The sequence below is a fragment of the Cygnus olor genome, chromosome Z, assembly GCF_009769625.2.
Source record: "Cygnus olor isolate bCygOlo1 chromosome Z, bCygOlo1.pri.v2, whole genome shotgun sequence".
In the NCBI taxonomy this organism is placed as follows: domain Eukaryota; kingdom Metazoa; phylum Chordata; class Aves; order Anseriformes; family Anatidae; genus Cygnus; species Cygnus olor.
The window spans coordinates 36,956,486-36,973,014 of NC_049198.1; the positions used below are offsets into that span (position 1 = coordinate 36,956,486).

At 37.3% G+C, this 16,529-nt stretch overlaps 1 protein-coding gene across 2 annotated transcripts in view; it reads right to left on the reverse strand.

The window, feature by feature from the left end:
* The window catches only part of PCSK5 (proprotein convertase subtilisin/kexin type 5), a 251,454-nt gene that overhangs the window by 110,728 nt on the left and 124,197 nt on the right, over positions 1-16,529 (reverse strand). For both annotated transcript variants that reach the window (XM_040539991.1, XM_040539992.1), the window contains exons 8-9: positions 16,185-16,397; positions 4,271-4,371 (exon numbers count right to left, since the gene is read on the reverse strand). In XM_040539991.1, the coding sequence (XP_040395925.1) occupies positions 4,271-4,371; positions 16,185-16,397 (314 nt within the window). The remainder of the gene's footprint in view (positions 1-4,270; positions 4,372-16,184; positions 16,398-16,529) is intronic.

Sequence of the window (16,529 nt, forward strand, 5' to 3'; positions counted from 1 at the left end):
CAACCCCGCTGCCATGGACAGGGATGCCACCCACTAGATCAGGTTGCCCAGGGCCCCATCCAACCTGGCCCCATCCGACATTTCCAGGGATGGGGCATCCACAGTTTCTCTTGGCAACCTGTTCCAGTGCCTCACCCCCCCCCCCGCCCCGAGTGAAGATTTTCCTCCTAACATCTAATTTATATCTCCCCTCTTTTAGTTTAAGACCATTCCCCCTTGTCCTGTCATTATCTACCCAAGTAAAGTGTCTCTCTCCATCCTTTTTATAAGACCCCTTTAAGTATCGAAAGACCTCAGTCCCCGGAGCCTTGTCTTCTCCAGGCTGAACATGCCCAGCTCTCTCAGCCTTTCTTCATAGGAGAGGTGCTCCAGCTCTCTGGTCATCTTTGTAGCCCTTCTCTGGACCCCCTCTAACAGGTCCACATCTTTCTTATGTTGGGGGCCCCAAACCTGGACACAGCACTCCAGGTGGGACCTCATGAGGGCAGAGTAGAGGGTGACAATCACCTCCATCAACCTGCTGGTCACACATCTGTTGAAGCAGCTCAGGATGCAGCTCAGGATGCTCGACTTCTGGCTCACGTTGAGCTTTTTGTCCACTAGAACCCCCAAGTCCTTCTCTGCAAGGCTGCTCTCAATGAGTTCTCCCAGTCTGTGCTTATGTCTGGGACTGCCCCAACACAGGTGCAGCACTTTGCACTTGGCTTTGTTGAACCTCATGCAGTTCACGTGGGCCCACTTCTCCAGCCTGTCCAGGTAATTTTTAGTAATAAGATTGCTACCACTGTTGACTAAATGCTTTATGCTTTTATGCTTTTATGCTTTATGCTTTTTATGCTTTACACCCCTAACTGCTCATTTACAACTAGCAAAATTCAGCATTACATACTGACTAGGAATTGTAATATAAAAGCAAACATTTATTCATTGAGCCTGAACAGGATACTAGATACACTGGAAATTGAACAGATAAAAGAAATGCCATAAGAAAACTGTAGAACAGCATAAGAAAACCATAGAATACAAGGATTAAGGGAGAATTTTCTTTGTGTGACAGTTACTGCATATCTGAGTTTCTGCATTATGACCTTGAGGATTCCAAGGAAACACTCTCAAACTCAGTTATATTTTTTTGGTTCCTGAATGAAAACATGCCACTTGATACTTAAATACTGGACCAACAATGCAATTCATAAATAAGCAGGCCACCATCCCAAAACTGTTTTCTGCCAGGATCTCAGAAGCAGATTTCAGTTGGAAAAGCCAACTACGTGGATTGTTCAGATCAGTAAGCAGGTAAGAAGTCCTCCATCAGCTACTTGCCAATACTTCCATATGGGGCTTATCAAAGAAAGCAAGTGGCGGGTTGGAGCAGAAATCTGCCTTGCTCATTTTCCATTGGTTTAATATACCTTTGCGTGTGAGCTGAAGCAACTTCTTGGCTGATCTAACTCATATCGAGGCCAGACTAGTGCTCTAGTTGACTCCTGACGTCTCTCAGGAACAAAACTTGGCTTCTGGGAAAAAAACGATCTCGTAGGCTTAAAAACTTCCACCATATAGTTTGTGGTGTTTTCCAGCACAAAATGGAATAAAACTATACATTATTACAGACATATTCAAGAAGTGTTCAGAACTAAGTGCTCCAATTTTTGAACAGCTTGCTGTATGAAGAGTATAATTAACCTTGCAAAACCCCTTTTCAACTAATCTTTTTTAAAAAATCTCATACAAACACTCGTGTTTTTAACACAGGCTCTAACATGGAATTTGAGGAAGAAGCTATGTAAATGAAAACTCTTATCTATATGCAGACGAGTCCCAGTAAGCCCTTATGCTATGCTATAAAATCATGTGCCCTTTACATGCTACATATTTAAAAAATATTGGAGAAAATGCTTAAAATGGACTTGGAAATTCTTTTTGCATATTTTCCTTTATTTTTTTCCACCAGTTCCTAGCATTTATTTAGAATCACCTAACTCTGCAGATATCACAGGAGAGAAATACAACCCTAATCTTAAGATCATATAAATAAATAAAAATTAGCATTCAGAAACTGCTTAAAATTCTCTGTGTAGATTTCATAGAAACAAATCCCAGACTTTAAAACTGAATATATTATGACATGATCTTCCTGCAGTAATAAAGGCCTTATTTCACAATATATAGCTTCACAAAACCAAATGTTCCCCCAGTCCTAGACATGAATTCAGTTTATTTTATGGGAGAAAATATAATGAAAAATGGAAATAAACCGCACCCCTGCCCCTGGCCCCCACTTCTCCCTGCCCCCCCCCCCCCCCCCCCCCCCTCCTCCCCGCCTTATTTTGGGCACTTAATGGCGGTTGTGTTTAAAAAATTGGTTGTTAAGTACTCATGTGTGAGAAAGTTAGTGAAGTTTCAACAAATGTAGAAACTAGATTTATACATTTATCCTATTATTAATATATACCCCTTGCATTTAGTCAAATACACAGGCTAAGATTTGGAAATAAGAATCTGAAAGAAGGCAAAATCAATACATTTTCACCCTGATTCTCATTAGCACCATGCAGCAGAGTACTACAAATACAAAAAGTGATTAGGATTTTCATTCGCTGGCACATTTTGTCTTCAACACCACATATGAAACCGTTATACACTCTTTCCTTTGTTCCTAACGTACCTGTTATCATAGCAATTATTAACTCAGGAAAAAAAAAGATACTGGTCCATAGGGGGTAACATGGATTTCCCTTTGATATCATCACCAAAGTATGCATTCTATAGAAAAAAGGTAGTGCAAAGTGCAAGCTTCTCAGTGTGTGTTAGGACACCACAACAAAAAATAGCTCAATTGTAGGTATTATATAGTATAATTCCTTGAGACTTTCAATTACAACAATTTGTTAGAAAATGCACACAAAATATCATGTAAAATACAAATTGAGAATTACAAGGAATGTTAATTTGTTAAGAAGTAATTATAAAAACTTTCAGCAGAATGGAGTTTTCGTGCATGCTATTTTAACTGCATGTGCAGATTGTTTAGAAAAAAATAAGGATTTTAAAACTGAGAATAGGAAGAGATTGAAAATATTTTTTTTTCTGAATTAATAACATAATGTTGACTTTTCAAAATAGCTTTGTTTCTAATGATTGAATTAAGAAAATTTAATTATAATGATACAAGTGCTACACTAAGGATTATATCAGGTTTTCAATTACAAACTCTTATTTTCATGACTATAACTCAACTGTGCAAAAGTATTCTGTGCTGAGTATTGGCCTATAGTTTTTTCAAAAAAGCAACATTAAAAATGGAAACATAATCCTGCTGCTACGAATTACACACAACTTGAAATGACCATTGTACTCATATTTTTTACTGCCTTGAAAGGAACTGATTGCCCCCAAAGGAAACTGTTTTTCCTTAGAATTTAATAGAATCAATCTCGTGGCACTTAGAACCATTTGATTTCAAGCAAGATTTGGGGTGGAGCATCACACCTTAGACCTGGAAATATTATCCAAGGGAGTCACAGTGACACAAAAGGTTTTGAAACGTAGTTCTACCTGATAAATCTCCAGTCTCTCAGCTTTTCCATAAAGCACATTAAAGATACATATTAAACACAAAGAACAAAATCCTGCAGTTCAGAAAAGGCTTATAGAATGGAAAGTTTTCTGAGCTCAAGGTAGAAGGACTGTGGAACTACACTATCCACGATTTTTACATCTCTGGAACTTAGTACATCGGAAAAGACAGACTTTTTTTTTTTTTTTTTTTTTTCCCCCGGCACACAGAGGTTAAGAATTTTTATTTTCCATACAATATTAATTTATGTACCTTGTAGCTTAGCGCAGTCCTGATACTTTCTTTGCTGTTTAAGAATGGACACTGCTAAAAGGAACCTGATGAGTGCAGAAGGTGAGCTACAGGGGCTTGCAGAGTACAATGGACCTGGACAGCTGAGTGAGGGTACTGTAAGGCATTGTGAGGATACCAAATGTCATTCAGTGGAAACTACCTGCATTCAACACCATTTCAACACCCTTTGTAGTCTGCTATTGTTTCCATGGTGTTAGCTTTCTTGCATATGAAATGAGCATGCTGATCATTCCTCCTGTTGGAAAGGTACTGCGAATTACTACAACAGAGTTTCTAAAGCACTTTGAGATCCCTAGATAAAGGTGCTGAGAAAGATCAATCTGTATGTTTTTTTTTGTTTTTTTTTTTTATTATTATTATTATATATTTTTTTTCAGAGTATAACTCGGATCTTACTTTGCTTCCAGTGCCAGTGCAATGATGCCTGCAGCCATAGGTGCAGAGGCTGAGGTTCCAGTATGGCTGTCTGTGCAACGCTGCCTCAGGTCTGTGGTGATCTGGAAGAAATTGAATGTGTGAAATTTAGAACATAGCTTCAGAAATCAGAACAGATTTAATTTGTGCAAATGAGTTGTATGTACGTGGCAGGTATTTCCTTCTTTCATTGCAAGGAAAGAAAAATGTTTTCTGAATACATGACCTTAGATGTCTACATTCTAATCTGAGCTTGAAGTCCTTTGTGAACTTGGAGAACTGTTACTGTATTGCACTGAAAATGTATCTTCTTCTTTTTTTTTTTTTTTTTTTTCACAGCATGATCAACAAAAAGACGTAAATTAGAAAAATGCCGAGGGTTTTATAACAGCACAGTTAGAACTCTGCCCTTCTTTGCACTTATAGAGCACTTCCCATCCAAGAATCTCAAAGTGCTTTACAAACAGGACTGAACCAAAGCTCACAGTCCTCCTATCACAGTGTGGTTATGGCCATTTTAGAGACTATAAAACTGAGGTATGGAGGTGTTATCTGGGTTGCTTGAAGTCACACTAGAAGTATATGATAGAACAGTATACCATTCTGCACATGTAAAGTATAATGTTTAACCCATGGTCTGTTTTTTCATGATTTATGCAATAATTCACATGAAATTAAGCAACAATTCATCTGAAAGTCCTGATGTAATCACAAATTAGGCCCAGAGACCATCAGCAAATTAATAACTTGCGGCTTTAAATTGTTATATATTGCTCAATTATGTGCTGCTACATACTTTTGTATGTAATCTAAGTGGATGTATTAAGCTATAATGTGTAATACCAACCAAAGAGACAGAGTTGCCTACTTAGTGTTGGGATGTTCCCATCTTGTAATATATTTTAGACAGGTATTTTCTGTAAGATAATAAATCACACATAAAAATGTGTTTATTCTAAAGCTACTTCTTTCAAGCGATATTATTCTAAAGTGATTCTGACCTACACTCCTCTTTCTGAAGAAATAGTTCCTAGGAAAAGTCAGTAGAAATAAGAAATCACTACTACGTAACAGAAGATCAGGCAGAATCCACATGGAATTAAAACTGTTTGCTAGTGGACAGCAGTCCACAACACAGAAAATTCCATGAAGGCAGCAAAGCCAATGACCTCTGAGGTCAAAACTTATTCTCAGCAATTCAGTTGATCCTTGAGGTTCAGTCACAAATAAAGTATCTGCCTGAGGGGCAAAGAAGAAGTTGCTCAAAGAGCTTCTTACCCAAGTATGCAGAAATCTTTTGTCTCCATTTCATTTAATTCCCTATCATCATACTTCATTTGTAACATGGATGTGCACAAAGACATGTGAAGTAGAGGATCAGAGGATCAAAATATCATGAAGAAGTAAATGGCATGTAAAAATGCCTGTCTAGTTTTGACACTGGAAGATATGTCAGGAAAAAAACAGCCATGTTCCATCTGGGCACAATAAAGCGATTACATGTAGAAGGTATATGTTTCACATATTTGCATTAGAAATAATCAGTGGTATATATATTACACAATACATATAAGGCTGCTGAAAGTTTTCATGATGTGTAAACATATACAAGCTAACACAAAACTTACAGTAGAAGAGAAGCTAGCAGAACCTAGGGATCATAGCTAAAAGCAAGTAGTGAGCAAGTGAAACAAAATGGAAGGTTCTAGAAATGGAAAAAGAAGGATTAAATAATTTATAATGTCATATCCTTAAATCAGTGAGCTTACCAAAGGCCAGATTCAAGAATAATGAATTCTGGAAAGAACCTCTTTTGGCCTATTAATATCTTTCATAAATGCACATCCATTCTTTTTAAATAATTTCTTTTATCTATTATCAGCTAAAAGCTGAACCCCATAAATAGAATGTTCTTATCATTTCTTTATCTCTTGCCTTCCTTCCTATTGACTGTGCATTAACTTAAACAATGAAAATTAATTGCACTCAAAAACCTGTATGCATGCAAATTCCATAAATGCCCTGACAATATTAAGAGACGAAATTGCAACAGGAACAGGCCTAACACCATATTGCCTACATGTGCAAATACAAGCTGTGACAAAGACCACAAGGACCAACAACTACAGGGTGACATACAAGCTTCAGGTATCCTTTTTGGAAAAACAGCTCTCAATGCAGTGTCTGGGAGTGAAAGGGTGGCCAGGAAGTAGGGCAGGAAAAAAAAGTGACTAACACATGCTTGTCTCTTCTGCATGCTTTTTTGCAGGGGCCTTGTACCTTTTTCCATGCCACAAGTCATGGAGTAGGCATATTCCTCAGAGGACTGAAGGATAATGCCTAAAGGAGGTCAGGTAGGGAGAAGTGCCATCACAGCTGCTTTACCTTAAGAGAAAGCCTCTCAGTACATTGATAACCATATTGCATTGTGCTATCTTCGTTTCTGATCCTCTGAAATAACAAGTTTCCAGAGCTTTTTATTGTCCTGTAGCTACAGATATCAAGAACAATAAAACCATGACACCTCTTTATTCAGCAATGTTGTCTGTCATGTTCTAAGCGGATATTGTGGCAGCAGTTTGAACTACAGCCCTTATCTCTCTCTTTCACTGAGCAAATATTTCAGCAGAAAATGTGTAAAGAAAGCTTCCTAAGTGGAAATCCCATTTGAGCTATTTCAAAGTGAAGTTACTGCCAGGAGCTGAGATGTTTTGGTGTATATTCCCTCCAAAATCTAAGGCATGTTTTTCAGCACTATGGGTTCACTGTCAGAGAAGTATTGTGTCTACCATGAGATAAATAAGAGTACAGAACCACCAACAGGTGAGCAATTTTCAAGAAGAAAAATGGTGCTCCAAATTCCTGAACCACATGAGGGCAACATCATTAATCACAATAGAAGGATATGGTATTTGACATCACCAAGTAGCTGTCATTAATGTATATTAGCTGTCATTCTCTTCAATAGGGTGGGGAGGAGAAGAAATTTTTCATTTCTATCATTGAGTACAACATATTTGTATGCTTCAATTATCTTTGTAACAACTGCTGATCTACGAAAACGCTGATGAGACTACCCAAGATAAGTCCACATAGTATTTCTAAGGTCTTGATGTATAGACACTTCTAACTCTTCTAAATCAACTAGATTTCATGGAAGAAAATGACAATGAATCTAGTAATGGCATAGGTTAACCAACATGAAATTAGAAACCTAGGATAAACCCTAGTGAAAGGCAAACAAAAATTCAAGTCACTACAATGTACCATATTACCTGCCATACATATAAATCCAACACATTTCAGTAAAGGCACAGATTTGGTAAAGAAAAAAAACTCTAGACACATGGTAATAGTTTTATATATAAGCAACTTGCCCTGAAGAGTCAAGGAGATGTCATTTCTGTGCAGTCATTTAAGACTGCATCATCAGTCTTCCCATAGTTTCACCAATTGGGAGGTTAATGCCTCTGGTCAAAAATGGGATTTTCCTCAGCAGAGAAAGTGCTCACTCTTCCCAAGTCTCTTTATTTCTTGCCATTTCATATTTCATGACAAGAGTTGTCTGAAATGATTGAACCATTTTTTTACTTTCTGCTACAATTCCTCAAGATATGTTTGTTTCTATGAACCTATGTCCCCAGGATTGACAAAGGTTTAACAAAATTTTCCTGTTCCTTCTCACATCCTTTGTGTATCCGTATCTACCTGAAATAAAAGGTACCCTGTTGTATTTTGATACTCTGAATGAGAGTTTGTGAACAAGAGGAGTTTTTTTTTTTTTTTGGTTTGCGTTTTAAGAATTGACAGGAGTTTTTTGTTTGTTTTTATTTCAAGTTTTGCTTAATGCAAAAGATGTTCATCAAGACAGAATCATATCATAGAATGGCTCAGGTTGGAAGGGATCTTAAAGATCATCTAAAGATCATCTAACCCAGCCATAGACAGGGATGCCACCCACTAGATCAGGTTGCCCAGTGCTCCAACCAGCCTGGCCTTGAACACCTCCAGGAATGGGGCATCCACAGCTTCTCTGGGCAACTGTTCCAGTGCCTTACTACCCTTACAGTGAGTGTCCTAATGTCTAATCTAAATCTATCGTCTTTTAGTCTAAGACCATTCCCCCATGACCATTCCCAGAATCATGCCTTCAAAGAGAAAGAAAATCAGGAGACAACATGGCATTTTTTAGGAAACAGAAGTAGGAAATAGTAAGTAGAGGTATTTATACAAGGTAAGTAATTTAAAATAATTTTTACAAGGTAAATTTTTACAAAGCAAGTCATGTAACAGGTTTGTAAATTATATCTATGAGGGACTTTCATATGCAAATTTATCAGTGCTTTAAGATGTTATTTGAAAAAAGAATTCAAATGAAATATGGTTAATTTGCACAACCTGTTATATAAATTAAAGGCCCATCTAAGTAACCATAGTTATATGTGGTGCTTAACCTACCCTAGCTGCATGGTCCAGAGCTGGGAAGCTCTGTTTAACATTCCAGCGTTATCCTTTAGCATTCAAAGTATCAGAGAATAGGAAAAAATACCTTTAAAACTGTATATCATTAGCCAACAGTTCTGCGTTCACTCTTTTATGAGAGAGAACCTACGAAGAATTACATTTTCAGGGTATTTACCTAGTGTTAATTTGACTTTGTCCCAGAGTATGAATTTCTATACCTTTGTGTATGCCTATACTTTGCAGTTGCTCCTGAAAACACCTAAAAGTAATTCTAGCTCTTTTCTCTAAGAATCTATGTAGAAAACATATACCTAGCTTTATCTGTATTCCTTAGGAATGCATCCAAAGGTTGAAAACTTGGTCCTTAATGGGCTAACATTTACTGCAATACCAAATTTGGTGCAGCATAAAGTCAAGAACATTTTAAGTACCTTCCCTGAGCAACAAGGAACTCATTCAAGATGTAACATCAGTGTGTGTTTAACTGTAACTATTAGCTCAAATTATTTCAGACCAGAATTTGCTGCCATTTACTTTAGTTCAAAAGTCAGTAAAAAAAGCTCCACCTGGGATACAGATTTGTGTAGATAAAATTAAATTCTTGTTTACTAAACCATGACTGTACGAGATCGAAAAAAATATAGGAAACCTCCTAAAATTATGTTACATCCAGTATTTATAGCAAGCAATTATAAAAACATATAGTAATGAAAAGAAGAAAAAAAAAAGTTTTGGGTAGTTGTAAAAGTATGGGTGCTTCTATTAATCTATATTGGAACTGAAGATTTTTATAAGAAATTTTATGTATCTGCTTCTAGATCAGAAAATGAGTTATTAATATTTGGTTATAGTTTACTTATCTACCTTATAATACATTCTTAAGCTATTAAACTGGAGGATAAATGGAAAAATATGGAGGAACAGGGTCATCTGACACTATAAAGTTGTAGTCATGCATTGTCTCTTAACTGGGAATTCATATCTCTGTTCTACAACCATTCAGTACCTTACGATATCTGAATTTGTTCTGAATTACATCACAATAAATAAAAAATGAGTTATTTTAATATTGATAGTAAATCCCATGTCTGGTGACTTCTTCCTGATTTACTGCAGTTGTATATACTTTTTTTCCTATTTTGGATATAGTAGTCTCACTCTCACAAACCAGCCAAACATGTATTGATCAAATTTGTTATTCTTTTTGTGTAATGGCAAGAAGGCAAGCTCTTAATGGCTGATTTGTATATTGCATATAAGTATATATGCATAAGAAAATTTGGAGAATTGGTATTTAGCAGTTATATTTCTATTCTTTGATTCTATTTTTCAGTTCTATTCTTCTAGCATTTTGTAGAATCATGGAATTATAGAGTGGTTTGGGTTGGCAGGGACCTTAAAGATCATCTAATTCCAACCCCCCTGCCATTGGCAGGGACACCTCCCACTAGATCAGGCTGCCCAGGGCCCCATCCAGGCTGGCCTTGAACACCTCCAGGAAAAGGGGCATCCACAGCTTCTCTGAGCAACCTTTTCCAGTGCCTCACCACCCTCAGAGTAAAGAATTTCCTCCATCTATCTGATCTAAACCTACCCTCTTTTACTTTAAAGCCATTACCCTTTGTCCTATCACAACAACCCCTGACAAAGAGTCCCTCCCCACTTTTCCTGTAGGCCTCATTTAGGGGCAGGAAAGCCACTATAAAGTCTCCCTGGAGTCTTCTCTTCTCCAGGCTAAACAACCCTGACTTTGTCAGTCTGTACACATAGGAGAGGTGATCCAGCCCCTTGATCATCTTTGTGGCCCTCAGCAGTCTAAACAAAAATGTGCAATTTGATGCACTGAAAAGGATGTGTGATTCAACAGTGAAAATGAACACACGTCTTTTTTATTCTACACTCTTCTAGCATTTTATAACAGTTGAAAAATTTTGTCCTCAAGTTTTTCAGTTCTGTCTTCTGTTTAGTTCATGTTTCACCAAGACATCTTTCCAAGGTACATGGGGTTTAATAGGTCTTTTGTAGTACTGGATTTTACCAAGTTGGAGAAGAGAATGGAGATGCTATATTATCTTTCTCAGAATGATTGCTCAGTCCATGAGCAAGAGAGCCATACAGGTGAGAGCAATGTCCACGAGTGCACATGTTGGAAAAAATTGCTCAGTACTCTTAGTTTGAAGAGCTGACTCCACACTTTGATATCTTTTCCTCCAGGGGTCTTGCATGGCAGAAGTACACAGTTATTATCCTTATGGGGGTAACTGCTTTATACACAACACAAACAGAAAGCTATTTACTGCATCTACTCCACACTGTTCTGCTTTGCCACTGAAAGTGTCAGGAGGTGGAACAGACTTGTCTGGCTTTGAATGCCAAGTACCAGCAGCAAAATGCTCTTAGATAGGCCGTGACTTTCAGAAGCTGGTTGATAATACAGTAGAGGGAAAAGAGTCTTGGATGGAATATTTACGTTCTGATATTCAAGCATGTGAGATCAGAGAATATTATGGCACATGCTACTGAAGTAGCTTTGCATAATAGTAGTTGGGATCCAAATTACGTTCCAGTAAAGAAAGGATCAACAGATGGGTTAATTCTTACGGCTGCTCAGTATGCTTACGTTTTTATCATTCAGTGTGCCCAGTGATGCAGTTTGTAGGAATAGTCTAAAATTGGCATATGCAACTGGATTGATCCCAGAAGAATGAAGAATCTGATTAGTAAAAGCAATCAGTATCTACAGAACTGATGGAATTCAATTTAAGGTTATTTTTGCTTATCTCTTGATAATTTGTCTTAGATCTCAAACAGAGACTCCAAATTAAGGATATTTTTGAAGAAGCCTATCTTTAAGTCTTTTCAATAAAGTTAATGTAAAATCTCTTAATTATTTCCTTAATTCTGGGATAATATATGTTCATTTTATATAAAATTAATCTCTCATTTGTAAAATATGCCTTTTTTAAAAACCTTACAATAAAATACAAAACTGCAAGTATAAGCATAGTGTCATAAATTCTAAAACTGAACTGTATTACTTCAGTCAACTAAAAAAATTATCTGTCTTAATTCTTGCTTTTGATTCTAGCATAAATCAAAAGTGAGGGATGTTAGAAATAAGCCATGTTCTTTTATTGGAATAGTAATTCTACAAAAACAGAAAGTCCATGCTAATTGAAAAGAGTGAAAGACAAACATCAAGAAAACTATGGCTATTCAAAAATCAGAGGAATGCACAAACATTAAATCAGTTAAGCAGAAAACTACAAATGAACACTGACAAACATAAAGACATTTTGCTAGATTAAAAGAAAAAGAGCAATGATATATTGGTCAACAAAACAAGTATCGACAGATACAAGAAGTAATAAATAAATAAATAGAAGTGAATAAAAGACAAAGTGGGTAGCAATGAATAAAAAATAGAAGGTGCATAGAGGTGGTAAGGAAAGACAAAGGACAAAGAGTGAAGAATGCTGGTGAAGAGCATAGAACAAGAACAGAATAAAGATGTTTTTAAATTGATCAGAACCAAAAGAACCCCAAAACTGATATCGTTTAATTGTATAGAAATAATAGGATAGTTAATAGCAGTTTATAGTAAATGACTATTTCACTGAATGTTCTCATTTTTGAAAAAAAAAATGAAGTTTTCAGAGCATACACGAATGATAAATCATCTTCCTATTTATAGCTATTTTAAATAACAAGTTTAAATCAGAAAATTTGGAAGCACTAAAGATTTTTAAAAGAGCTTGAAAGTGAACATGTGAGACTGTATTGATTTTATCAAGTCTTTGAACTCTGGAGATATTCCAGGATATTGAAGGAAAACCAGCACTATGCCAATATTTTGAAAGGGCAAGCACTATTGCCCTAATAATTCCATCTTTTTTGCCAAGCTTTTAACTGGTGTAAAACAATTGATATGGGATTTAAACTAACTGTTAATTGATTAAATAGCAGCATATTCAATGGTGAATAACATAGGCTGTTGGAAAAAAGAGCTTGCCAAATTGCCACAGTATTTTTTTTCTGGTCAGCACTTTGGTTGAAAGTAGTATAGTTAGAATTCTGATAGACAAATAATGTGATACTGCACATTTAAAAAAAAAAAAAAAAAGAGTTAAATTTAAGAGATGATACATAATACATATATTTTATGTGAAATAATTACAAAGTCTCAAAATTATATATATTGTTATAATGAGAGAAATTATATATATGCTTAAAAGCACATATCAGAAATGAGGTTTGTTTCTAATCTGGCCTTCTAAGATTTGGTTCTTAACCTTAATATGGCCTAAAGCTTTTAGGTGTAAACACTAATAACTTTTGACGAATGCTGCATTTGTAGAAACACTGGAGAAAGTGATGATGGGGGCTAGTCTGGATTGAGTGCTAACTCAATCCAGACTTACAGGATTGGGTTGAGTATAGCCAATTGAGTACAGCCAATGGCAAATGGTGCAATAAAGAGACCATAACCACCCTCTCACCTGAACTCCAGACAGCAACTCTGAAAAAGACCAGAAGCAGCTCTGAAATCAACTTGGTTGTCACACAGCGATGAATATGTAATGTGACAGTAAGGCTAACAGGTCTAAGTGAGGCTTACTGTATAAAGAGAGGTGAAATGAACTGGCAGTCACAGATGCACATTTCCTGGTCCATCTGGCACTCATTCCATTACCACCCGAGTGGTGTGTCCAGTCTGGGTGCTCAAAGTTGAGAGAGGGTTCTTAAGAAAACATGCCTTAAGCAGAATGATGCAAGAAGCTTAAAATCATTTATCAAAATGGATTACCTAACCATGCTACGTGGCTTAAAAGAAAGATGTTAGACTACTAGAGCGGTCTTCATAGAATCACAGAAACATAGAACCATAGAATCAGCACGGTTGGAAAAGACCTCCAGGATCATCTGGTCCAACCATTCCCTCCCCCTGCCCTCCCCCCCCCCCCCCCCCCCCCACCCCCCCACCCCCTCCCCGAATATCACCCACTAAACTGTGTCCCAAAGTACCACACCCAACCTTTCCTTAAACACCCCCAGGGACAGTGACTCCACCACCTCTCTGGCCAACCTGTTCCAATGCCTGACTGTTCTTTCTGAGAAGAAATTCTTTATGCTAACAATAATATCTGTGACACAATGTAATGTCGAGAAATTGAAGCTAGAAGAGCTCAGACAGCAAACAAGATTTTTTTTTTTTAATAACAGAGCTCAGACAGCAAACAAGATTATTTTTTTTAATAACAATGCATAATTAAAACCACTTACCACTAGACTTGACTGGATTTTTTTGTCATTAGAAACTTTGAAGGGAAGATTGTGTGTATTTGTAAAGATTATTGTTGAGTTGACCATAGCTACTGGATTTGAAGGACTCAGGGAAGTCCTATATATTTGGCTATGCAACAGGTCAGAGTGGAGAATCACAAGGTCTCTGCTGACCTTAATATAGGTTTCACTTAAACATACATAAGTTAGTGATGGTCTTTTAAAGGACAGTAGAAGGAATTTAATTACAGAATTGGGGACTGCTAGGAAACAAAGTAATTTCTGTCCTTTGTTATTATTTATCAGGGAGAACAAGAAACATGCCAGGAACAGAGATAAGGTTTCTGTGGAGAGAAGTAAGTAAAGAACAGGAAAACTACCAGAATGAAGCGGCACCACTGAACAAGTTTAAAAAAAAATTAGATCATCTGATAATAAGGAAGAATCCAAGAAGGGTTGGTCAGCATCCCACAGTCCTGAAAGGCAAGGCAGACACTATTGCAAAAAATAGCTGCAAGAATTTTTAACTCTTCCCTGGCACCAAGAGAAGATTCTGCTAAGGACCAAAAGAAGGTAATGTTAGACTGGTGCCTAGGAAGACAACACCTGGGGAAACAAACAAACAAACAACAAACAAACAAACAACAAACAAATAAACAAACAAACAACCTCCCCCAAAAAACACCTTCAATTATCAGGAAGAAATTAAGATATATGTTATACACTAGAATAAATACACTGGGAGGAAGACTATTAACAAACCTAATTAATAGCAATAGAAATGTTTAAAAAGCTAGATGGAGTAGTGCAATTGAATATTGAAAAGTACATTGAGAGCACTCAATTCAAAAAAGCAGACAGTATTGACAAACCAGACTAACAGTAACACAAGAGTTTAAAAGGCTGAAAGGAAGGTTATACTGAATACTGAAAAGTATATCTAACGCACTCAGTTTTAAAAAGCAAATATACCATAATGTAAAAATACTAATGGTATCAATACTTTATCAAACGGAATTAAAACAATTGGTGAGTTTCCAGCCAAGATGAGAACATAATTGAAAATGGATGCACAGCCTGTTTACGAATGAGAGGAGGAGCAATACAGGAAAGAAGAGCACTGAGCTTAATCTTGCTTACAATATACCAGAAACTAGGAACTGGCAGTAATATGAACAATTTGTGTGCAGTTTTGGGTGCCATGATATATGAAGGACATAAAACTATTTGAGAGTGTCCAAACGAGGGCTACAAAGATGGTGAAAGGTCCAGACGAGAAGACGTACGAGGAGTGGCTGAGGTCCCTTGGTTTGCTCAGCCCAGAGCAGAGCAGGCTGAGGGGAGGCCTCATGGCAGCCTGCAGCTCCCTCACGAGGGGAGCGGAGGGGCAGGCTCTGAGCTCTGCTCTGTGGGGACAGCGACAGGACCCGAGGGAATGGCATGGAACTGGGACAGGCTCCCCAGGGAAGTGGTTCACAGCACTGAGACCACCAGAGTTCAAGAAGTGTTCGGACAATGTTCTCATACATATGGTTTGATTTTTGTTCAGTTCTGTGTTGAATCCAGGAGTTTGACTTGATAATGTTTGTAGGTTCCTTCCAACTTGGGATGCTTTGTGACTCTATGATTCTAATAAATGAGTGCCAATGAATGTAAAAGAGGAATGATACTGGATTCAAACAAATCTGAGAAAATAGACGCATGTAGGAAAACTGCTAATACCATGTATGTAAAATATGAAAACTATGGTAACTAGATTAAAAACCAAAAAGAGGATATGTTCCTAGGCCTGCTGATGTTAGGCAGGATACTGGTAATGAAACAAATTGTTTTGGTGGCAATGGCAACAGGATCTTTGAAAGCATCACTCAGAGCTGGCAGCAACTAGTGAGTGGAAAAATCTACTATGAACCAGATATACTCGCACTGCATCAGGCTGCACAATGCAAGGATATCCACGTTGGCTTCAAACGACCAGATTTGAAACTGGAAGCAGTGTGGTGCCATCAATCAAGTAAAAAACTGGGGCAAAATCAACTTGTGCTCATACGCTTGTTTCCAAAAGCAACCCATTAATTAGAATAAATCATCTCTCCCCATCCCCACAAAGTCACTAGGCAGACCACAAACCCAAAACCAAAAGACATACTATTTTCCTGTCGTAGGATTCTCCACTGCTGTATGTTGTAGCTAGTGTGGATGCACATTCTTCTAGGTACCATGGCTTCTTCCCACTTTCAGCTGTGCTGCTTATGGAGATAGTGTAGATGCTATTGGTGTAGCCATCACAGGAGCAGTGGTCTCTACTCCTTCCACCATTTCCAGATGCCCAGACAAAAACTGAACCTAATCCTCTTCGTCCCTGTTTGGAAAGAGCACAAAAGATTTGATTCATAACTCTTTTTTCCTCTAACCACCTGCATAATAAACAGGTATTTGTCCCTAAGAGACATCTGATGAGAGACAAACAATAAAACAAGCTATCTCACTGAGA